Source organism: Macaca nemestrina, chromosome 16 (assembly GCF_043159975.1).
Source record: "Macaca nemestrina isolate mMacNem1 chromosome 16, mMacNem.hap1, whole genome shotgun sequence".
NCBI classification, from domain to species: domain Eukaryota; kingdom Metazoa; phylum Chordata; class Mammalia; order Primates; family Cercopithecidae; genus Macaca; species Macaca nemestrina.
Genome location: NC_092140.1, coordinates 74,311,611 through 74,337,157, shown reverse-complemented (window position 1 = coordinate 74,337,157; position 25,547 = coordinate 74,311,611). Strand labels below are relative to the sequence as shown.

Below are 25,547 nucleotides of genomic sequence, written 5' to 3'. Positions count from 1 at the left end.
AAAAATGCATTTGTAAATACCCAAAGACCTTGAAGAGAAGGATCTGACCCACATCTCACCCAGGTTATGCTATTCCCAGCTAAGACATGATTCTACCACACCCTTGGCCAATTTTGAAAATTGTTTCAAACTATTTATTTGAGGTGGAATTACTTTTCCTCTCCCATAATGGGAACAGTCATGGAGTAACGTGACCAGGGTCCATTGGATGGGTCATGCCACTTGAGGGCAGCCATCCCCAAATTCCATCTTTATGGGTAAAGCATCTTTTGATTGCTAATATTGATTTTTAAAGCCAGTTGAGCTAATAATGGTGAGTTAATTATGGCCTGTCTAAACTGAGTCAGTTTTCTTTTAGTAGTTTTGGTGGTGCCTAATATCAATTTGGCAACACTTAATATTAGCTGGGGCATTTTTAAAAGCCAAAAACTTCACTTAGCATGTAAATCAAAACAAAGACATTACTATTTCCTTGTGGGGTGATCGCTAGACTATTGGTTTCTATCTGTTATTAAACTGTTATCTCTTTAGGGTATTGACAAAGTACTAATAGCTCACTGATTTCTTTACCATTTTTAATGAGAGTATCCAAAAAGGAGGTAATAAATCATGTGTTTCAATAAATGTCACAAATCATGAGCCACCCAAAAAGTAAATCTACTGTCTATATTAATATTTAGTCTTTCATCTTGCCCGAGCGCAGCCCCAAATCTAAGCTACTAGTTCAGCTACCTGGACAGGCCGAGAATTAGGCCATGGAGCACTTCAGTCATTGCATGTTCAATGACAACAGCATATCCTGCGCTTGGAATGCCTTTGTCATTTTTGAGAACCATCCACAATGTATATTAAATCAAGGCTGACTAAAAGGTCAAATCCGGGTATACTTAACTCCTGAGAGGATGCTAAACAGTCATGCGATTCCTCTTTATTCTTAAAAGAGAATAAATTTGCAGGGTTACATTTCAAACAATATTGAATATGCAAAGCAGACCTTACAATTTCATAAGTGGTAAATTTACTAGTGGAGAAATGTCAGATGCTGCCTTGAAGTAGCAGAAACTTTAAGAGATGTGGGACCCATAGAGTTAGTGGACACACAAGCACTGTGGTGGGAGCATCAACAAGTTTGGCCACTGCTACCACTTCATGCAGGTACAGAGGGTGTACCTTTGCCTCCAAATCAAGGAATGTACTAAGATAGGCAGAGAGAAGAGTTGAGCAGATTTAGGAAAACCCGAAGGTGGAGATTGTTGCAAGAAGGCTTTCACCGAGTAGTATTTTCTACTTTTCATCACAAGGAAGTTGCATCAGAAATTTTAAACTTAGTAAGCCCATGCAAAGGCTGAGATACGAGATATACAATTACCTACAGTCCTAAAATCTTCTTAGCCATCTTTTAATTTCTGTTCTTGGTAGAATTGAATGCTCTTTATTCTGGTTGAAAACAGAAACTATCCATCTGGTGACAGCTTGTGACTAGAAAAATGTAGATTCTTGGCAGAGTTCACCTTTTCTCTAGATTTCACCTTTTCTCTAGATTCTTTATGTCCCTTTTCACCTTTGAATAAGAGGTATTTGGAGCCTTCAGTAAACTACTTAGATCAGGAAACAGCAGTAAATCATCAATATATTGAGTCTATATATATGTATATATATATAATTATTAAAAGTATATATACACATATATAATTATAAAAACTATATACACACACATACACACACATATATATGTGTATATATATATGTAATTTAATTTTAGACATTGAGAAAACTAGGAAGGGGATTCAGAAAATCCCTAAAGTTTAACCCTCCAGGGGTATTTGTCTTCCCACGAAAAAGCAAATATTGCCTGTTTTTCTTTTTCTTTTCTTTTTTTCTTTTTTGAGGTGGAATCTTGCTCTGTCACCCAAGCTAGAGTGCAGTGGTGCAATCTCGGTTCACTGCAACCTCCGCCTCCCAGCTTCAAGAGATTCTCCTGCCTCAGCCTCCCAAGTAGCTGGGATTACAGGCACCCGCCACCGTGCCTGGCTAATTTTTGTATTTTTAGTAGAGACTGGGTTTCACCATCTTGGCCAGACTGGTCTTGAACTCCTGACCTCATGATCCACCAACCTCAGCCTCCCAAAGTGCTGGGATTACAGGTATGAGCCACCACACCTGACCAGCTGTTTTTCTATATATGTATACTAAAGAAGACTGCACATAAATTACTGCATTGAGATATTTACTGGTTGAGAGAATGAAGAACAGGACAGTATTCTAATGGTTGCATGATATTTCATTAGTGCTATGATTAACCTCTAATATTGGACATTTAAGTGTCACTATTATCAATAATACAGCAACAAATGTCTTTGAGCATAAGGCTTTTTCTGTACAGATTGTTAGAAGTGAACTTACCTAGTTAAAGAGAATGAGTATTTTTAGGGTTCTTAATATATATTGCCAAATCCAAGAGCAATTGTATTATTGTATCAACAATAAATCAAAGTTTTTAATGTCATGTCTTATTTTGCCAGCATTGGATTTTCTCATTAAAAGAGAAAGGGCTAATTTCATGGGTGCAAAGGTCATGTCACTGTTGTTTTGACTTCGTTAAGGGCAACACTGAATATTTATGTAGGTTGTTAATCAGTTTGATTTTCTCTTTTATGGATTGTTTGTGTCCTTGGCCCATTTATCTATAAGGTGAGGGAGTAATATTTAAGTTGTTGTTAATGAATTATTAATTTATTATCCTAGATATAGTCCCCAACAGTCCATTTTTCTGAAAAAAATATTTTCCCCTATTGTTCATTATAGCATTTTTAAACAGAAATTTCAGAATTTTATGAAGTCAAACCCAAGGCTGTTGATCTTCCATTGATTCAACACTTTTAGTTCTTCCTCATCCAAAGAATTGATTAAAATTCACTTAAGTTTCTGATAGATAGTTATAGTTTTTAATATGTAATTTCTAAACCTATATGGATTTTATGTAAGAAAATTCATGAATTCTGAAGTATGTGAAATGTTTAATCCTTCCCCTCTGCCACTATGCAGATTCAGGGTGTTCATCTTTTTGATTTACTATTTCCTCCTAACATAGATAACCAATTTAATAAATGGAAGATGTCGATGCCTTAATTTTATTTTTTCTCAATATTAAGCCAGTAAACATTGTTCTGAGGGTACCATACTAATCAGTTTTTGAAATTTTGTGTCATTTTTGTTGTTACACAGAGATATATACATATGTGTGTGTATGTGTATATGTTTCAGAAAGATATATTTCCTGAAAATATTGTTGGATTCATGTAGTTATATTAACTATATTTCAAATAATAACTACTATTTGTTTTTCATTGGAAAGGTTATACATACACACACACACACACACACACACACACACACACTTACCGATACATATATATCTTCATTAAAAAACTAAGAGAACAGGTGAGCCAAAAAAGTCTCCATATAGTTACCAGTTATTTATAAATTGATATAATATGTTTGTCTTTTTCTATCATGCATACACACACAATTGTACTGTAATACTTTTTGCATTTATTTGCTTACATAGTGCTTAGGTAGAATGTAATATTCAAATCACTATCTAAAAGACATACCTATTCAGAATTAAATTTAAATAAGAACCAATATGAATTAGATTTAAATAAAAATCACATTAACTGTGAATTAATGGTTTGGAACAAATTTACTTAAAGTTCGTTAACCATCTAATGTACTTTTCTGATAGCTTTAAACAGTATGTATTTACAATAGAGGCTACTCTGAGTAGTCAAACATATTTGTGGACTATTTGAAAAACCACAGTGGATTAGAACTTGAAATTGGCATACCCTTGTATTCCCTGAGTCTCCCCTAGAAGATGCTAGTGAGAGACAAAGTAATAGAAAGTAATAACCATTTTAGGTTCCTCCTAGGAAATGGCTTATGTTGGTGCCATGCAAATATGTAAAATATGTGTTTCTCTGTTTTAGGAAGTTGTACAGTTTCTAGACAAGAAACATCCAAACCACTATCGAGTCTACAATCTATGCAGTATGTACATTACTCTGTATATTGCTACTGTAGATAGAAAACAGATTACTGAATGTAAGAAGATGATTTTGCTTTTTACATTGCATTTAATCATAAGTATTTGGTGCTGGTGCGGAAGGAATTTAAAAATCCCTATCTTGGACTGGCCCCATTTGGTAGAAAGAGTTAGCCCAGGAGCACAGAGTACCCTTATGAAGGAGGCAGCTCTGGCAGGACTAATGAGGCTGGAGTGGAGGCAAACCATTTTAGGGAAGATCTGTTCTGGCGATACTAGGTTTAGGAAAATCTGTCTGTTTTTCCTGCCAGATTGTGTTACGAGGACATAGACAATTTAACAAATGAGTCCCTGACCCATTAGCAGTGGGTTATGATGAGAGCAGGGCCGCAGATGGGAAAAAAGCAAAAAAACTCTTTAGAAAATCGGTTGCAACCCAGCTTACCACTCTGTCTTAATTTTTTTCCTCTACCTGTATACTCAATAGACTGGGGGCAATCATTTTGGCCAGCTACATTTGCCTCTTGCGTGGTTTCTAACTACCCTGCAATAATATAATGAATAGTCTGCTAGAAAGTTAAAAATTACACCTATTAAACCAAAATAAGTTGAGTTTAGGTGACGTGAGATGGATAATCCACTACTATCCTTCTGTTTTTGAGACCCTTAAGTTTATTTTATTTAGAGCAGCAGGAGCAACTTGGAAAGCTCCTTTTGAAATGGATAGGGAATTTCTAATAAGATATTTTATATGATTCATAACTTCATTTACTGTGTTATTATATAGAGAGATATGACATACATGTTATTTATTTTAGGTGAAAGAGCTTATGATCCTAAGCACTTCCATAATAGGGTCAGTAGAATCATGATTGATGATCATAATGTCCCCACTCTATGGTAAGTTTTATGCTACGTTGACTATCAGAAGGGGGCTAAATATATTGGGCTTGATTTTTTGAAAATATTTTAATTCAACTAAAAATCCTAAACTTGAAATCAGGGAGATGGTAGCATTCTCCAAGGAAGTAGAGGAGTGGCTGGCTCAAGATCCTGAAAACATCATAGTGATTCACTGTAAAGGAGGCAAAGGTAATAATGTTTTCCTTTTTATTCCTCCCGTTCTAAAGACATGTAAATACATGTAAAGCACAAGAACAAGATATGTGTTGCTATTAAGTATTAGTAATTGTTAGCATTTAAAAATATTAGCTCTAAGACTGAAAGAAGGGAAGGAGAAAGGAAAGAGGAGAGGAACAAGAGTAGGAGATAGGGAGAGGATAAGGAAGGGAAAGAAAAAAGAACTAAGGAGGGTTGAGCATATTTTCCCTTGTTTTTCTACTATTTGGATATCTCTATTTTTCGTTTGCCAGTTTATAGCTCTCAAAATACAAAGTCTTTAATTTTGGAATGTCAGAGTACTTTTATTTAAGGCTGCTATTTTTATTTTTAAATTAACAAATAAAAAGTATATTTATGGCATACAACATGATGTTTTGATATATGTAAACATTGTAAAATGGCTAAATCAACCTAATTAACATATGCATTACTCCACATACTTTTTACTTTTTTGTGGTGAGAACATTTAAATTGCACTCTCTCAGTAATTTTCAAGTCTATATTATTATTAACTGTGGTCACCATGTTGTACAATAAATTTCCTGAACTTGTTCTTCCTGTCTAACTGAAATTTTGCATCCTTTAACTGACATCTCCACAATCCCTCCTTTTTGTTCCCCCCCAGCCCCTGGTAACCACCATTCTACTCTCTGCTTCTATGAATTTGACTTTTTTAGAGTCCACGAATAAGTGAGACATCCAATATTTGTCTTTCTATGCCTGGCTCCTTTCGCTTAACATAACGGTCTCCAGTTTCATCCTTATTATCTCAAGTGATAGGATATCCTCTAAGGCTGAATAGTATGTTCTTATTTATATATAGCAGATATTCTTTATCCGTTCATCCAGACATTTAGATTGACTCCATAGCTTAGCTATTATGAATAAGGCTGCAGTGAACATGGGAGTGCAGATTTCATTTCCTTTGGATATATACCCAGAAGTGGAATCTCCAAATCATGTGGTAGTTCTATTTTTAGTTTTTTGAGGAATCCCCATGCTGTTTTCCGTAATAACTACTAATTTACACTCACACCAACAGTGTACAAGAGGGTTCTCTTTTCTCTACGTCCTCACCAACTCTTCTTTTGTCTTTTTGTTAATCACCATCCTAACAGGTATGAGGATATCTCTTTGTGGTTTTAATTTGCTTTTCCTGATGATTAATGATGTTGAGCATTTTTCGTATACCTCTTGGCCATTCATATGTCTTCTTTTGAGAAATATCTTTTCAGGTTATTTGCCCATTTTTTAGGCAAGTAACTTGTTCTCTTGCTATTGTGTTGCTTGAGTTCTTTTTTTTTTTTTTTTAAAATTACCCTGTTCTCGAATATATGCTTTGCAGGTATTTTCTCCCATTCTGTAGGTTGTCTCTTTATAATTGTTTCCTTTGCTGTGCAAAAGCTTTTCAGTTTGATACAATGTCATTTGTCTATTTTTTCTTTTTTTGCCTATGCTTTTCAGTCATATCCAAAAAATTTTGGCCCAGACCAATGTCAAGAAGCTTTTCCCCTATGTTTTCTTCTAGTAGTTTTCCAATTTCAAGTTTCACAGTTAAGTCTTTACTTTGAGTTGATTTTTGTATACTGGATGAGATAGGGTGCAATTTCATTCTTCCGCAAGTGGTTATCCAGTTTCCCCAGTTTTGTTTGTTGAAGAGACTGTCCTTTCCTCATCGTGGATTCTTGGCACCTTTGTCGAAGATCAGCTGAAAAATGGGTGGATTTATTCTGGGCTTTCTATTCTGTTCCATTGGTCAATATATCTGTTTTTATTTAAGGTTGTTCTTAAACTTGGTGAGAATCTTTTAGATTAAGGGAACAACACAGAGATGCTATTTCAAAAATTATACTGGACTTTTTCTAGTGTAATGATACAAAGAAGTTTATATTGGTGGGGTTAAAATGGGCAGAAAAGCCACTTGTAAAACCAAACAATTTAAGTTCAGTTAGATTTTCTCATTCAGGTTTAGGCTTTGAATAATCATGTAAGGATATTTCACAATTTTTGACAAACATGAAGAATTACATTCTTAGAGGGCTGTAAAACCATTTTTATATCAAATTCCAGGAAAACATAACACTGTAAACTGACTTATATAATTCAGTAAAATGAAGTTTTAGTCTTATTGAGAACTAGTTTCAAGCCCATTAGTTAATATACAGGTTCAGTGTTTAGCTCTACAGGTTGGAATATTCTGTATAAACTGGCAATTTACAATACCATAGTTAAATTAAGAAGATAGAGGTTGAATCATTTGAAGTTGCCAGTTTTTTAACCATCTTTTGGTTTAAAAATGGCCATTTCACATTGCTCAAACTAAAACGTTATTATCAAGCAGTAGCATCAGTTTTCTATTAACTAATGCTAATTCCTTGCTTGAAGGATTTGAAATTTGACTTTTTTCTAAAAACTTTTGCTGAGAAGGGGTTTGCATAATGTAAGTGTTCACTTAATATTTTGTTGATTTTTTGGGGTTGTTTAGAGAATATCCAGCTGGTATGCACCAGAGAAGCCTCTTTTTTAAAATGTTCATTCGTATTAGTCTTGCTGTCTTCTGATTGGTTGCTGCCTGCAGGTTACCAGTAGTATCAGGATAGTAGAAATATTTTATTATTGATTTATACGAGTTCTTTAAAGAATCTGAATGTCAATTTCTCTTAGTATATTGCAAGTATATTCTCCCACTGTGTGTGTGTTTTTTTTTAATTTGATTGTGATTTATTTTGTCGTATAAAAGTTTGTAAATTTTTGTTTTGTTTTGAGACACGGTCTCGTTCTGTCACCCAGACTGGAGTAGAACGGCTCAATCTCGGCTCATTGCAGCCTCAATCTCCCTGTACTCAAGTGATCCTCCCGCCTCAACTCCTCTGAGTAGGTGGGATTACAGACATGCGCCACCACACCTGGGTAATTTTTGTATTTTTTATATAGACAGGGTCTCCCTATATTGCCCAGACTGGTCTTAAACTCCTGGAGTTCAAATGTTCCACCCGCCTCAGCTTCCCAAAGTGCTGGGATTACATTGTGCAGGAAAGAAGTTTGTAATTTTGAATATAGTAAAATGTGTTAGTCTATGTGTGTGTATGTATTTCATGTTTTTCTGTCATGTTTAGGAAATTCACCCCTATACTGAGGTAGTAAAGATATTCTACATTTCTTCAAAAATCTTCAAGTTGCATTTTTAATATTTGGGTCTTTAATCTAATTGAAATTTGGGGGAAGTTTTTTTTTTCATATAGGTAGCCAATGGTCCTAACACCATCAATTGCATGCTATTTTGTTCTCCATTTATTTGTAATTCCTCTCAATCATATACCAAGTTTCTACAAATATTCAAAATTGTTTCTAAGTTCTCTATATCACACTTTTGTAACTATTGTAGCTTTATATTGTAGTTTGATAGAGGCAGAATTGTCTTGCTCTTCTTGGAACGTTATTCATACATTAAATTTTAAAATAATTTTGTCAAGTTCCATTATAAAACACGTTTAGGATTTTCATTGGAACTACATTGAATTTATAGATTAACTTGAGAGAACTGACAACTTTGTGATATTAAGTTATACATGTGATTGATTTTGTTCATTCTTTAATAATATTTTACATTTTCTTCATCATGTCTTTGCATATATTGTCAAAAATTCATTCCTACACAAATTGTGACTGCAAATGGAATCTCTTTTTTTTTTCTTTTACATTTGGGTTGTTTCCAAATTTTACTATGATAAATAATGCTGCTTTTTTTTTTTGGACGGAGTCTCATTCTGTCACTCAGGGTGGAGTGCAGTGGTACGATCTCGCTGCACTGCAACCTCAGCCTCCCAGGTTCAAGTGATTCTTGTCCCTCAGCCTCTGGAGTAGCTGGGATTACAGGCATCTGCCACCATGCCTGGCTGCTTTGTATTTTTAGTGGAGACAGGCTTTCACCATGTTGGCCAGGCTGGTCTCGAACTCCAGACCTCAAGTGATCTGCCTACCACGGCCTCCCAAAGAGCTTACGGGGGTATTACAGGGGTAAGCCACGGCGCCTGGCCCAATGATGCTGCTTTTAAAAATACACATTTCTTGTTGCATATGTGGCTATATTTTTGTTGAGTATATACCTCAGACTGAAATAGTTCTGTCTTAGGGTAATTAATCTTGAACTTTATTTGATAATGTCACCTATTTCTAAAACAGTTGTACCAATTTTCACTCCACTGGTATTGTACACTCGAAGTGTTCCATATCTTCCCCAATACTTGCAATTCTGAGTATTTTTATTTTTAGCCGTTGGGTGTTTGTGTGGTGGCATATTATGGTGGTGTTCATTTGTATTTCTGTAATTACTAATAAGATTGAGGAAGTTTTCTTAAGATTATTAAGTATTTGGATATCCTTTTTTGTAAAGTAACTATTAAATTTTCTTACCCATTTTTCTCCTGGATTATTTGTCTCTTTTCTCTTGATTTGCAGTTTTTTATGTATTCTGATTTCCATTCTGTTTTTGGTCATATATGTATTTCAAGAAACCTTTTCTGCTCTGTGATTTGCCTTTTCTCTCTCTTAGGAGTATCTTTTGGTTAACAGAAGTTCTTGGCTGTATTACCATCATAGGTATTATGCTTTCCTTTTATAAAGTTTGTGTTTTTGTGTCCTGATTAAGAAAATTTTCCTTGAGTTTAAAGACATTCTACTACTATATTTTCTTCTAGAAGGTTCATTCCTTTTAAAATTGATTTATAAGTATGGTGTGAGGAAGGGGTTAGGTTTCATCTTTTTCCATATATGGCTATCCAATTATTCCAGCACACTGGTTGAGAAGATTTTCATTACTTTACTACCCTGCAGAATATGAGTCTGTTTCTGACCTTTCTATTCTGTTCACTGATTTTTCATCTGTGTGCCAGTAGCACAACCATCTTACTGTAGCTTTCTACTAAGTCCTTATTTCCAGTCAAGTGAGTACAATCATCTTTTTCTTTTTCTTCAAAATTATTTGTGTATTTTAGGCCGTCTACACATTTCCATATAAATTTTGGAATCAACTAGTTAAATACACACACCTGATAGAAATGTTTTTGGAATTGCATTGAATCTATAGATTGGGGAGAATCGAATCTTTACAATATTGACTCATCCAACCCATGAAAAGAGATATTCTCTCATTCAGTTAGGTCTCCTTCCATTTCTCTTTACAATGTTTTCTTATTTTCTGTGTAGAAAGCTTGCATATTTTTGATGAGATTTATTCCTACATATTTGATATGTTGTGGTTATTGAAATGATATCCCTTTAAAGTGTTTATTTTCTAAATGTTGATTTAAATGCAGTTCATTTTATTTATCAATCTTGTAATTCGCAACTTGACTAAACTCACTTTTTATTTTTTTGAGATAGGGTCTCATTCTGTCACCCAGGCTGGAGTGCAGTGACGCGATCATGGCTCACTGCAGCTTCAACCTCCCTGGGCTCAGGAAATCCTCCCACATCAGCCTCCCAAGTAGCTAGGACTGCAGGCAGGTGCCACCACGCCCAGCTAATTTTTTGATTTTTTTGTACAGACAGGGTTTTGCCATGTTGCCGAGTTTGTTCTCAAACTCTTGGGCTCAAGTGATCTGCCAGCCTCAGCCTCCGCCTCCCAAAATGCTAGGATTACAGGCCTGAGCCACAGTACCCAGCCTAAACTCACTTATTAGTTCTACTAAATTATCTATAGATTCTTTTGGATTTTATAGTACATGATTATATCATGTGAAAATAATAAATTGTATTTTTTCCTTTTCAGTCATGTTTTTCCCCTACCACTGGCTAGAACCTTCAGTACAGTGTAGAATTAGAAGTGGCAATAGCAGCCATCAATGTACACTTCTATTCTCAAAGGAAAAGCTTTCAGCGTCTCTCCAATTGCTTTAGGAGCGTGTGTGTGTGTGTGTGTGTGTGTGTGTGTGTGTTAGCTACCATTTATCAGATTAAGAAATTCCTCAGGCCAGGCGCGGTGGCTCACGCCTGTAATCCCAGCACTTTGGGAGGCTGAGGCGGGCGGATCACGAGGTCAGGAGATCAAGACCATCCTGGCTAACACGGTGAAACTCCGTCTCTACTGAAAATACAAAAAATTAGCCGGGCGTGGTGGTGGGCGCCTGTGGTCCCAGCTACTCGGGAGGCTGAGGCAGGAGAATGGCGTGAACCCGGGAGGCGGAGCTTGCAGTGAGCCTAGATCGCGCCACTGCACTCCAGCCTGGGCGACAGAGCGAGACTCCATCTCAAAAAAAAAGGAAAAGAAATTCCTCAGCCGGGCGCCATGGCTTATGCCTGTAATCCCAGCACTTTGGGAGGCCCAGTGGGGTCGATCACTTCCGACCAGCCTAGGCAACAGGATGAAACCCCGTCTCTAATCCCGTCTCTACGAAAAAATAAAAACAACCAGGTGTGGTGGTGCATGCCTGTAATACCGGCTACTCCAGAGGAGCTTGAACTCAGGAGGCAGAGGTTGCAGTCAGCCAAGATCGCACCACTGCGCTCCAGCCTAGGTGACCGAGTGAGACATTTGCTCAAAAAAAAAAAAGAAAAAAGAAAAAGAAAAGAAAAAACAATGTCTTTAGTTTGCTGAGAGGTTTTTTTTTTTTTTTTTTTTTTTTAATAATGAATGGATGTTGAATTTTTCCAGATTTTTCTGAATCTTTGAGATGATAATTTTTCCCATTTATCTGATAAATAAATGTGGTTAATTACATGATTAAGTGGTAAACCAACATATTTCTGGAATAAATACAATTGAGTTTTGCTATACTATTTTATTAATTATTAAAATATTTTATTATTAAATTCCTGGATTCTATTTGTTAATATTTTGTTTAGGATTTTCAAATTCATGTCATCAGTGTGATTGGTTATAATTTTCCTTTCTCATAGTTTTTTCAAATCTTGGCTTCATGAAATGAGTTAGATTTCATTTTCTCAGTTTTTATTCCCTGGATGAATTTATGCATGCTAATTTTTTTTCTTCTTAAGTGTACAGTGAAATTCACCAGTGAAGCTACATTGGTCTAGAGTTTCCTCTGGGGAGAAGTTTTTAAATTATGGCTCAGTTTCATATATAGAATTTTTTTTTTTTTTTTTTTTTTTTTTTTTTTGAGACAGAGTCTCGCTCAGTCGCCCAGGCTGGAGTGCAGTGGCGTGATCTCAGCTCACTGCAAGCTCCGCCTCCTGGGTTTACGCCATTCTCTGGCCTCAGCCTCCCAAGTAGCTGGGACTACAGGTGCCCGCCACCACGCCTGGCTAGTTTTTTGTATTTTTAGTAGGGACGGGGTTTCACCGTGTTAGCCAGGATGGTCTGGATCTGCTGACCTCGTGATCCGTCCGCCTCGGCCTCCCAAAATGCTGGGATTACAGGCATAAGCCACCGCGCCTGGCCTATAGAATTTTTTATAATTTTATTTCCTTAGCCCATTTTCGTAGGTTATAGTTTTCCCAGCATTTGTCCATTTAATGTACGTTTGCGAATGTCTTGGCATCAAATTATTCACAATATCATTTTATCATTTTAATGTCTACAGAGGCATTCCCTTTTTATTCCTTGCGTTACTTTCTTGGTGCCTTCTCCCTTTTTTTCTTTTGATTAGTCTCACCAGGGAATTATCAATTTTACTAGTCTTTTAAAAGTAACAGATTTTTGGCCTTACTGATGGTCTCTATTATTTATTTTTTATTTCATCGATTAGTATTATATTAGTATTTTCTTCTGTATTCCTTGGGTTAATTTGTTCTTTTCCTGACTTCTTAAGATGAATAATTCTTAGAGTGTCGACCACTCTGTTTTCTATTTAGCATTTACGGCTACACATTTTCTTCTAAGAATTGCTTTAGCTTCATCCCACAAATTTTCATATGTAGTATTTTCATTTTACTGGGTTCAAATTATTTTCCAGTTTTCACTGTGCTTGGTGTTTTGTTTTGACCCATGAGTTATGTGGAAGCATACTTCCTTATTTCCAAACATAGGAGACTTTTGTATTTATCTTTAAGTTTTTTATTTCTGAGGCCAGGCGCAGTGGCTCACATCTGTAATCCCAGCAATTTGGGAGGCTGAAGAGGTGGTTTACCTGAGGTCAGGAGTTCGAGACCAGCCTGACCAACATGGAGAAACCTCGTCTCTACTAAAAATACAAAAATTTGTAGGTTTGGTCACTTCACATAATCTCATATTTCTCAAAGACTTTCTTCACTTTTTAAAAATATTTTTTCTTTATTTTTGTTTGACTGCATTAGTTCAAAAGACTAGTCTTCAATCTCTGAGATTATGTCCTCTACTTGGTCCAGTCTATTGATAAATCTTTCCATTGTATTTTGAAATCCTTAAGTGAGTTTTTTTTATTTCCAGAAGTTCTGATTGATTTCTTTTTAAGATGTTCATCTCTTCCTTCATTTGCTGAATTGATTTAGAAGTTTCTTTTGGTGATTTCAACCTTGAATCTCATTGAGCTTCCTTGGAACCCATGCTTTGAATTCTTTATTGTCATTTCTGAGTTTTCATTTTGGTAGAAAGCATTGCCAGAGAGCTAGTGTGATCCTTTGGTGGTGTCACTACATGCAGGTTTTTCATGGTGTCAGAATTCTTGCACTGCTTCTTCTCATCTGGAGATGCTAGCACTTCTAATTTTTCTAATTGTTTTTATGTGGGTAGGATTTTTTCTTTTTCTTTTCTTTCCTGTATTATTATTATTATTATTATTATTTTTCTTCTTTCCCTTTCCTTCCTTCCTAGGTGATGTGACTGTAGAGCAATGCTAGGTAGGTCTTTCAGCATTGCTTCTGTATGCACTTCTATCAGCAGGTTTTATATTGGGTATGTGGTTTGACCTAGAAGCCAGTAGATGGCGCCAATGGGTAAGAGCTGGCTGTGGCCGGTGGTGCTGGCTATATACTTGATTCTTGTTTATTGGGAGGAACTCTCTGTTGCTGATTCCTAGAGAACACATTAATCTGAGCTCCCTCCTAAGCCCTAGCGGAACGGGGGTTAGGTCGGGTTGGGGGGGGAAGATGGGTGGAGCCAGATGGGGAAGGTTCCCCAGTGTTGTCCTGCTCTCAGCCCAGGTTTGGGAAAATGCCTGCAGCTTTTCCTTGTGTCTTTCCCTCACAAAGTCTCCAAGCCTCTCGTTAAATTAGCTCCAGGACTCGGGAGAAACAGTGCTCTTCCTGGGTCCGGGTTGCTTGGATCCCCAGTGGAAAGAGGGATGCTGTCTGCCTCTCGCACATACTGAGGCTTCATTCACTTTTGTCAGTCGAATGTTGTCACGCAAGACCTGTTTGCCTGCATTGTCCTCCCAAGGATCTGGAGTGTCCTTCATAATTCCAGGGAGTTGTCGTTTCTTTCTTGAGTTAAAGCTTACAGAGTTGATCTTTATATACTATCTTGCTATTTCCAAATGCCCGAGGCATGCTAAAAGCCTGTAATCTGCCATCTTGGAAAAAAAGCATCCTTGCATTCTTAAGAGAAATGGCACTTGGTATTGATACATGGTGCTTCTACATTGCTGAATTCACTTTGAAAAAATATATATATTTTTGTATCTACATTTATATGTGAGACTGGTGTAAAGTAATCATCTGCTGTATTTATGCAGTTTTAGAACCAGCTATATTAGTGTTACTAAATGAGTTGGGAATTTTTCTTTTTTACTATTATCCAAAAGAATTTATATAAGACATGAATTATTGCTTTCGAATAGATTTTGTAAAAATCTCATCTTGTTCTTTCGTGGAGAGGTGGTGAGAAATATTTTTACCGTACATGTAATTTATTTTCCACCTGTGGGGCAGAGATTGCAATGAGCTGAGATCGCGCCACTGCACTGCAGCCTGGGTGACACAGCGAGACACTGTCCCCCCCAAAAAAGAAAGAAAATCAACTTAAAATGAACCCGTTGAATATTTGAGTGTATTTTTACACCAAGCATGTCCCTTGAACTAACTTCTTTTCTTTTCTAGGAAGAACTGGAACTATGGTTTGTGCCTGCCTGATTGCCACTGAAATATTTTTAACTGCAGAGGTATGAAAGATGTTACCACAGACTTTGTCTTATGATGACTGAGTTTGCTAGTTCTGAAACATCAGGGGTAGGATGTTAAGATGATTATTTTAGTCATGGTGCTCAGTGAAATTGTAATTGGAGAAGTGGTTGTTAAAAAGTCTGTTTTTGATACTTCCTTGTTTAACATGCATTAGTTAGTAGCTGGCTTAAGAATCTCTTTGGGCCAGCAGTAGAGTGAGGTCAATGAGACGCAAAATTTAAGAGAATGCTAAAAATTGCAATAATTAAAATAAATGATTTTTAATGCAATATTTAAAAAATGAAAATTAATGCAAAAAAATTATGAGGTACACAATATCAACATTTTAAATAAAAACAAGACCTGATGGGGCAGGATTAAGGTGAGGGGAGTAAAGCCATGTTACGCAGATACAAAAAACATTCAGTAATCACAGTAGTTCCCTCACCTCACCTGGCCCTGCTCTTACTCCTGCCAGTACCATGACTTCTTCCTTCCTCATGAGAATAGTATCAAGCTGAATTAGATAAATCCTCCAAAGGGTCTTGACCATCCTCACAACGCTTAGGTAGATAAAAAGCAAGATTTCACAACTCAAAGCCTCTCCTGCATGTAACTATCTCTGCTTAGTCAACACATGTGGAATCTGTGACCTCTAGAAATTTCTGATAAGACAAGGTGGGCTGTTTCCACCTAAAGCAGTGTTCTCCGTCATTTTTCCTTCTGCCATTTTCTTGGTGAGATGCTACGATTTCCAGCAGCTCCACTCGAGTTGTTTGGCCTACAGTCTAGGGAAGAAGTGGTGGTTATGCACAATGACCAGCACTCTAATTCCACCACCTTTGGTTTTTCTAATTTGAGACACACAGATTTTGAAAACGGATGTTCTAGGATGGTGTTTTTCAAGCTATGGATCATGATTTATCAGTGAGTTGTAAAATAAAGTTGCTGGGTTGTGACTAACATCTCTTAAAAATAAAATGGAATTGGCCGGGCGCGGTGTCTCACACCTGTAATCCCAGCACTTTGGGAGGCTGAGGCAGATGGATCACCCAAGGTTGGGAGTTTGAGACTGGCCCGGCCAACATGGAGAAACCCTGTCTCTACTAAAAATACAAAATTAGCTGGGCGTTGTGGCGCATGCCTGTAATCCCAGATACTCAGGAGGCTGAGGCAGAAGAATCACTTGAACCCAGGAGGCGGAGGTTATGGTGAGCTGAGATCGGGCCATAGCACTCCAGCCTGGGCAACAAGAGCGAAACTCTGTCTCAAAAAAAAAAAAAAAAAAAAAAAAAAAAAACTAAAACTAAAAATAAAATGGAATAGAGCAGAATAGAAAATATCAAAAGGTTTAAGTATTGGTGTGTGTGTGTGTGTGCACATTTCCTAGGTTTATTAATGTGGATTGCAACTTAAAAAATGAAAAGTTTGAAAGCCACTGATATGGAGCCCTAGACTGAGAACCAGAGACTTGTATTCCAGGTCTGTGCTACCTATAACTGGCTGCAGCATCTCCATGGCAGATTGTGTAGTTTTCTTTTGGTCTCGGTCTTCTCATTTGTAAGATGGAAAGAAGGGTTGGACCAGATGATTTCTAAGGTCTTTCCAGCTCTAAAATTTTATGTCTTTACGAAACCTTGAATGAGAGAAGTCTTTGACGTGACTTTGTTAATTTTGGTAACTTGGGTAGCCTTTACCAAAAGACCACTGCGGCTGGGTGCGTTGGCTCATGCCTGTAATCTCAGCACTTTGGGAGGCTAAGGCAGGTGGATCTCTTGAGTCAGAAGTTCGAGACCAGCCTGGCCAACATGGCAAAGCCCCCATCTCTACTAAAAATACAAAAAATTAGCCATTTGTGTGGTACACGCCTGTAGTCTCAGCTACTGAGGAGGCTGAGGCAGGATTGAACCCAAGAGGCAGAGGTTGCAGTGAGGTGAGATTCTGCCACTACACTCTAGTGTGGGTGACAGAGCAAGACTCCATGAAAAAAAAAAAAAAATCACTGGCTTTAGGAAAGAAGGTGGTTTTAGAAAGACTAAAGGTACCTAATGTAGAAAAGGAAAGAGTGCAGGTGAACCATGGTTCCTTTTTTGTAGGAAAGCTTGTACTATTTTGGAGAACGGCGAACAGATAAAACCAATGGCACTAAATATCAGGGAGTAGAGACTCCTTCTCAGGTAAGTTTTCTTTTTAAGAAGGGGAGCTTTTATAGGGGAGTGGGTTAAGATTGCCACCTGTTATTTGGTTTCATTTTAGACTCTTCTCCTTTGGTGATCGGGCAGCAGCATTTGGGCGCCCTGCGACAGGCCTTGGTCCCTCCCTGAGGCTGAGGGTCATGCTTCAGGTGCCAGCCACACGTTGGGGGGTGTGGCTTTTCCTCAGAGCACCTGCTTTCTATTCTATACTGGTTATTGTTTATGGAGCTCAGGAGTTGATTATTTTCCCAAAGCAGGAAGGTCCAATACCTAAAGCTCCAGGACCCTGAAGTTTATCTAAAATCACTAGCCTTTGATTTCAATGTAAAAAAGATCTAAGTCTTCCACAAATCCTTACTAGGGCAATTCAACCCTTGCAGAACATCACAAAGACTGTTTTTGGATGACTCCCCTGTGTGCGTGTGCGTGTGCGTGTGCGTGTGCGTGTGCGTGTGTGTGTGTGTGTGTGTGTGTGTGTGTTGTGGGGGAGGTGTATTTTAAAAGAGAAAGAAAAGGGGAAATAAACTTTTCAAAAACCCTTTTATATACACCAGACAGTACCGCACTTTTACATATCTCACTGAAAACCCATAACACCTATATGAAACATACAGTTACTCTATTTTTTTAAAAAAATAATTTCGTTATGGAAAATTTTAATTATATACAAAAGTCCAGAGAATCATACAATATATCTCCGTATAGTCATCACTTCACTGCAATAATCACTTCAGCCTGCAATCAGCCACGTTTCATCCATACTTTTCCCACTCTACTCACACTCCCAACTCCACTTTCCACTCTTGCTTTCCCTACACCTGGATTATTTGGAAGGAAATTTCAGTTGTCAGGCATTTTATCCCACAAGTATTTTAATATTATATCTAAGTACTCTTAAAATAACAAAAAACCCATAATACCTTTTATCATATCTAAAATATTACACCTTAAAAAATCCTTAATATCAAATTTCTAGTCCATGTTTGTTTCCAAAATTGTCTTAAAATCTTTGAAAATTTAGTTTGTTTCAGTCAGAATTCAAACAACATCCATACATTTCATTTGGCTGCTATGTCTCCTAAGTCTCTTTTACTTCATAGATTCTTGCCATTTTTTATTACTTGTAATTGGTTTACTGCAGAAACCAGAATGTTTAGCCTATAGCATTTACAACATTCTAGAGTCTGCTGAACCATTCTAAGAGTTTTACATTCACTATCTCATTTAATATTCTCAGTAACTCCGTGAGTAGGCACTACTATGATTCTCATCTTATAAATTAGAAAATTGAGGTTCAGAGAAATTAACTAAATTAACTTTTGAACCAAGGACAGAAATCTAGATGTCAGACTCTGAAGCCCATGCTGTGCACAGCTTCTCATTTATATTGCCTTTTCTATACTGCCCCTCAAACTGAAGTGAGAGTGCGTTGGGAATTCTTAACTAGATTTGGATGTGGCTGTAAATGAGTTTTTCTTTAGGTGGTGGGAATTGAATAAGTGCTCTTGGCCCTGTTAGAAGAACTCTGTAACTACTGACCCTGTTTAGTTTGGGCAAAAGAACTCAGCCTGGCTGGGCGCGGTGGCTCAAGCCTGTAATCCCAGCACTTTGGGAGGCCGAGACGGGCGGATCACAAGGTCAGGAGATCGAGACCATCCTGGCTAACACGGTGAAACCTCATCTCTACTAAAAAATACAAAAAACTAGCCGGGCGAGGTGGCGGGCGCCTATAGTCCCAGCTACTCGGGAGGCTGAGGCAGGAGAATGGCATGACCCCGGGAGGCGGAGCTTGCAGTGAGCTGAGATCCGGCCACTGCACTCCAGCCTGGGCAACACAGCGAGACTCCGTCTCAAAAAAAAAAAAAAAAAAAAGAACTCAGCCTTATCCACTGATACTTTTCTCCCACTCCCAAGCCAAAAACAAAACCAAACAAAGAACAGTCATAGACCCTAAGCTAAAAGGAATGTGTGGATTTTCTGAAGTGCAGCCCTAATCATGCCATTTCCATGCTCAAAATCCAGAATATGTCCCCACTGCCAATAGCAATAAACTAAATGTTTCAACCTGGCACTCAGGATCCAGTTTGACTTTTCCAACCTTTTCTTCCACTCTGTGCATGTACACATCCCACACTCTAACACATTTAGACTGTGTGCTGTTTCCCAGCCCATGGACACTTGATTCCCTCGTACCATTGCTCATGCCCCTTTTCCTAGAGTCATTTTCCCTTCCCAGCCTCAAGTAGTTTCTTGCTTTTTCAGTTCTTAAAGCCCTTTGTGTTTCTCTTAGGGACTACATCACTTTGCATTATTCTCTAGCTATTTGAAGTGGTAACTTCTGTATCCTCTTTAAAGGCAAGACCCATGGCTTACCCATCTTTCCACCCTTTCCTCATAATATCTTCTTTGTTTGTAGTGAGTGCCTCCTATGGGTTGGTTGTATTAATTTCGACTACCAGTCCATGTTGTTTTAGTTGCAGGAGAAAGAAGCATGGGAGCAAAAGCAGCTTGAGGGCCCTGGCAGGTTACAGCCTTTAGGGGAAGGTGTAGAATCTGGTGGCAGGAGCCAAGGAGATGTTAGATGGAGCTCCCCCAACAGCTCTCCCCACACATCTCCCCATTTGCACCTCTTCTGTAGTCATGTGTAGCGTCTCGAACTTTAGTCCGGAACTAGCACAACAAAGGCTGCAACTGAATCTCTTCTGATTCACTGACAGGGCAACACAGGGTCTCAGCTGCATGTTTGAGAGCTGTGTTGGCAAGACCTCAGGACAGAGTGCCCTCTGTGTCTGGTGGTGATTCTCAGACACCATCACATTCTGATCCTGCATTGTGGGCCCTTCTACTGACTACATCTACTCCTAAGTTAAGAACTTTCATGAGCCTTCCTCATGACTGGCCCTTTCTAAAGGAAAGTATGGCAGTTTGTGACTTCTATGAACAGTTCTCAATGGGTATGGAAGAGTCCATGAACTTTTTTTTTTTTTTTTTTGGAGACAGAATCTCAGTCTGTCACCCCAACTGAAGTGCAGTGGTGCAATCTCAGCTCACTGCAACCTCGAACTCCTGGGTTCAAGCAATTCTCCTGCCTCATACTCCCGAGTAGCTGGGATTACAGGTGCCCACCACCACGCATGGCTACTTTTTGTAGTTTTAGTACAGACAGGGTTTCACCCTGTTGGCCAGGCTGGTCTCGAACCCCTGACCTCAAGTAATCTGCCCACCTTGGCCTCCCAAAGTGCTGGGATCACAGGTGTGAGCCACCAGCCTGGCCACCTTTTGAGTTCTGAACCAGTTGATTCAGTACCAAAGGTCTTCAACCCCTTGAAGATAGATTCAAGGACAGCCATTGTGAACAGCTTGCCCTAGGCAAAGGACAAGGCTAAGGGAATTCCAGGGCTTCCTTGTGAAAACAGAATTGGGGAAATGGAAAGCGAAGAAATTCTAGCTGTCAGGAACAAAAGAAGAATGACAGGAAACCTGCTTCTGAGGTATGGAGGTATTCCCCTTGAGTTTTCACATATACCATTCTCTCATGCCCAGGAACCTGCTCTTCACTACACCACAAACCTTCCTCTAACTCAGTCACAACTAAGCTTCTATCTGCACACTGCCAATGCTGTAACTGTTTTGTTGTTGGTTCTGATTAGTTGCCCTCTCAACCATAAGCAGCCTGTCAAGAAGACCCGGCTCCATCCTTGTTACTTCCCCATCGCACTTAATTCAGTATTTTCCCCCCAAGGTAGATAGTGGTGAGGCAGCATCCCTCAAAATGTCTAGTAATATAATGGCATCCAGTAAATGTTTCCTTAATTATTTACTGCCCCTAACCTTTATGCAATTAAAAAAAAAAAAGAAAGAAAAGAAAAAATAAGAATGCTGACTTTAAACTTTTCATCTCCACTTAAAGTAAGGCTTCTGTTGCTTTTCAGAATAGATATGTTGGATATTTTGCACAAGTGAAACATAGCTACAACTGGAATCTCCCTCCAAGAAAGACACTGTTTATAAAAAGATTCGTTATTTATTCGATTCATGGTAAGTGTTTATGTAAAATTGAAGAATTGGGCAGGAGGGCCAAGGTTCCCACTCTGGGAGGGTTTTGCTCATTGTTATATATACAGATGATCCTAACTCATACCTGTCTTTTTACATATCCTCATGCATAAATTCCTTCTTAATTGCCCATTGATTGCCAGCCCTTAGATGTTCTTCACTTTTTCTTTTCCAGCACCAATTTGGGGGACTTCATCACCCTCCCATCTCTCCTGTTCTCTTTCCTCCTCTGTTCGCAACCCAGAGTGGACTTTTCAGGGCAGAGTGAGCTTCTGATGAGGGAGGAGGAGGACCCCTGTGCCTTCAAGACTGGTTATTTCTCATAACCACCTCTAGTTCAGAGTTTGTCTTGGCGGAGGTGTCTCCATATCATATCATTTTCTCACCTTCTTTCAGAGGCATATTTTTTTCTCATCCCCCTGGGCTCTCTCTTTTCCCTTCTGTCCTCCATCTGTAACCCTTTCACTCCCAGCCACTCCCATACCTTGTGGCTCTCACTCCCAGCCACAGTGCTGGGGGTCAAGATAAGCCTCCTAAGAGGAGCACTTAGGTCCTCCCTGCCTGAATCTACATGGAAATGGAAAGGGTTGGGAGAAAGTGGGGCTCTATGGAGGTATCTTTCACCCCCCTAGCTGTTACCGAGTATTACCAGTTGTAAAAATCCATATAAACATCATGAGAGCTATTTGCCTGCTTCCAGAATGTAAGCAGAGAGATAAAGCTGGGATGCACTGTTGCCCAGGGAGGCAGGGAAATTGGTCAGATGTACACCTCTGGGACTTGAGAAAGAAAGTGCAGAGAGAAACTGGCCCCCATTTCCATGTCCATTTCTCCATCACCAACCTTGCTTCCCCTGCACAGCTTACACTCAGTAGAGGTGGGAAAGCAGGATGTGTCTGTGTGGAGGGGATGGGGTCTCACCACTCCCACTGCCAGAGAGGTAGCAGGGTGGCGATGCATCTGAACCCCTAAAGCAAACCTCTTATAACAGCCAGCATGTGGACCTGAGGTGGTGCCAGTGCTGGGCGTTACAGGTGCCATGGTGCCGGGCTGCTGGTGTCCACACAGACAGCCTAGTATTTTTAGCCTCCTGAGTTTTGTTCTACATTTCACTGATTTCTGGTGGACATCAATAGAAAGAAGTTCTGCACCTGGAATGGGAAAGAGGGAACTGAGGCAAGAAACTGTGATTTCTAATGACAAATGAATATCATGGTGTTAGTGAAAACAAAATTAAATGAAAAGAAGACAAACAGCATAGGAGATGATCAATCAAGAATAATTAATACACTCGTTTATTAGAATATTTAATTCTCTACTTTTAGTTTTGTGCATATTTAAATTAAAAATAATGTAGAGTTGAGAGGAAAGCAATAAAAAATTAATTGGAGCCTGAGAAACAGTCTTTGAGGAAATGCTAAGGAAGTGAGTAGGTCATTTGAATTGAAAAAAAAAAAAAGGGCAAAAGAGCCTTTGTCTGTAAATATATACAGAATACCATGGGAATTTGATATAACCTGTGTTTTTATAGAGATTGCATCAGGAACTAGACTTAAAGTAGGGCCAAAGTAATTTAGACCACAGTATTTCTTATTAAGAATCATTATGATTAGAAGTTTGAAGAAAGCAAGACATTAGCAAGAAAGATGTCAAGTCACCTTCCCATATATATATATGAGACAGAGTCTTGCTCTAAGTCTCACTCTGTGGTCCAGGCTGGAGTGCAGTGGTGCGATCTCGACTCACTTCAACCTCCACCTCCCAGGTTCAAGCGATTCTCCTGCCTCAGCCTCCCAAGTAGCTGGGACTACAGGCATGCACCACCACACTGGGCTAATTTTTGTGTATTTTTAGTAGAGACAGAGTTTCACCATGTTGATCAGGCTGGTCTCGAACTCCTGACCTCAAATGATCCACCTGCCTAGCCTCCCAAAGTGTTAGGATTACAGGCATGAGCCACCGTGCCCAGCTAATTTTTTCTCTTTTTAATCCATGATGTTAATTGGCAAGACATTTTGATCTTCGCGCTAACCAGCCTAACTTTTTAATTTCATTTAGGTGTTGGAACAGGCGATGGATATGATCTAAAAGTCCAAATAGTAATGAAGAAAAAGATTGTCTTTTCCTGTACTTCCTTAAACAATTGTCGGGTAAGAGAAAACATGTGAACTGAAAAAATCTGATGTTTGTTTTAAGGCTGAATGTCAAACCAGCAATGTTGACCTCCCTAAACTATCACTTACCATAAAGAGATTCCATGATGCTTTCTGGTTACCGTTGTGGTGTCACTGGATTTGAATGCAAACCAGAGGTAAATTAACCTGTTTGTTCAAAACAGTTTTTTAAGGGTACTTTCCAGAATGTATTTCTGTTCAGTGTTGCTTTGCCTTTCACTTTTCCACAAATGCTGAGCATGTTCCCAGGAATGTATTAAGGATTTTAATTTACATATCTGGTCATTTTTAGCCATATTCTCTTCTTCTCGGTCATTTTATCTTTTATTATATAGCACTGATTCTAAAATGTTAGTGTGCATGAAAACCACTGAGAAGCTTGTAAAGATTTACATTCCTGGGTTGTACCCTAAAGTAAGATTCAGGAAATCTGGAATGGGGGCCAGGAATCTATAGACTTAGCAGTGTCCCAAGTGATTGTTCTAAGTCAGAGGTTCTGTGGGGTTGACCCTATGAGAAACAATGCAAGGAGGAATGAATTGGGGAGGAATCTCTTTATCCAAAGCAAAAGGGACCTGGTAGTCAATGTTTTGCTACAATGAAGAAATGCCTAAAACTACATACCTTTTCTGAAACAATAAAGCTTCCTTCATGGGTCTAATAACCATAAACTTTTAGAATTCCTACCCAGGCCTTTGTCTCAAATTCTTTTATTACTAATCCTATTCCCTCACTCTCTGCACTGCACCCACTTTTTTTGGCCTCTCCCAACTGAGGGCATTCACCCAGGCCTTATCCTTGGCTTCCTGTTCTTAGCAAATGCTTTATTCTTGGTTAAAGAATCACCCATTTCCCTTACTTAAACTATTATTTGTTCATTTACTGAAGAGATATTTATAGTCGCCCACTGAGTTGTAGATGCAAGAGCTGCAACACGAACAGTTTCCACTCCAACTGAAATGCAGTAGCCAGTCTGAATTATCAAGGAGCTTTATCTGCTTCTGCAAATGGCACCAGCATTCTCCCACTCAGGCCTTGGGCTTTGATTCTCTTTGCCTTGGCTCCCTAAATCCAGTTAGGCATCAATCCCTGTTGATGATGCCTTTGAAATTTTTCTATGCTCGCCTTCCTTTCTGTTCTCACTGCCACTAACTGTCCGGAACCTCATTTGCTCATGCCTAGATTTCTACAATGGTCTCCTTGCCTTTCTTGCTCCTTATAGAATGCGATGTATGGAATCCTGAAATACGCGTACTGAAATGTTGCTCTCATTGTGAAAAGTATGTAGAGCAGAAGACACACTGCATGCCCGTGGTCAGAGCCAGTTAACACCTTTGGCTCAACATCCTTACCTGTAAAATAAATATCACACCTCAAGTATTACGGGAATTAAATTAGATAATATGTATGAAGTTGCTTTGTGAACTATAAATCACTAAATAAATGTTATATGTGATAATTATCAGGCCTCTTTGTCACACAGGAAATACCCCACGATATTCTTCAGCAGCTTCACTCTTATTTCCTTGGCTCTTGAGCTCTTAAGATATAATAGACCTAACATACCTGAGCTTATTTTTATCAGTAGCTTGACCAGCAGACTCCATTCCAAATAAACTGGGTCATCCCCTTTGGCTCTTGGAACACAACTCTAAGTTATTTAGTTAGTTAGTTGGTTATTTCTTTCCTTTCTTCCTTCCTTCCTTTCTTTTTCTTTCCTTGAGTCAGGGTCCCATTCTGTCCGAGGCTGTAGTGCAGTGGCGCGATCAAGGCTCCCTGGAGCCTCAACTTCCCGAGCTCAAGCAATCCCCCAGTTTTTAAAAATTTTTTGTAGAAGCTGGATCTTGCTATGTTACCCAGGGTGGTCTCAAACTCTTGAGCTCAAGCAACCCTTCCATCTCAGCCTCACAGAGTGCTGGG

General features: G+C 38.6%; 1 protein-coding gene across 1 annotated transcript in view; it reads left to right on the top strand.

Annotated features, from left to right (window-relative positions):
* Window positions 1-25,547, top strand: part of LOC105490760 (phosphatidylinositol 3,4,5-trisphosphate 3-phosphatase TPTE2-like) — a 103,589-nt gene that overhangs the window by 71,879 nt on the left and 6,163 nt on the right. Inside the window, exons 22-28 of the mRNA XM_071081279.1 lie at window positions 3,990-4,050; window positions 4,864-4,945; window positions 5,049-5,137; window positions 15,140-15,201; window positions 17,299-17,379; window positions 21,330-21,435; window positions 23,512-23,603. Of these exons, the coding sequence (XP_070937380.1) occupies window positions 3,990-4,050; window positions 4,864-4,945; window positions 5,049-5,137; window positions 15,140-15,201; window positions 17,299-17,379; window positions 21,330-21,435; window positions 23,512-23,603 (573 nt within the window). The remainder of the gene's footprint in view (window positions 1-3,989; window positions 4,051-4,863; window positions 4,946-5,048; window positions 5,138-15,139; window positions 15,202-17,298; window positions 17,380-21,329; window positions 21,436-23,511; window positions 23,604-25,547) is intronic.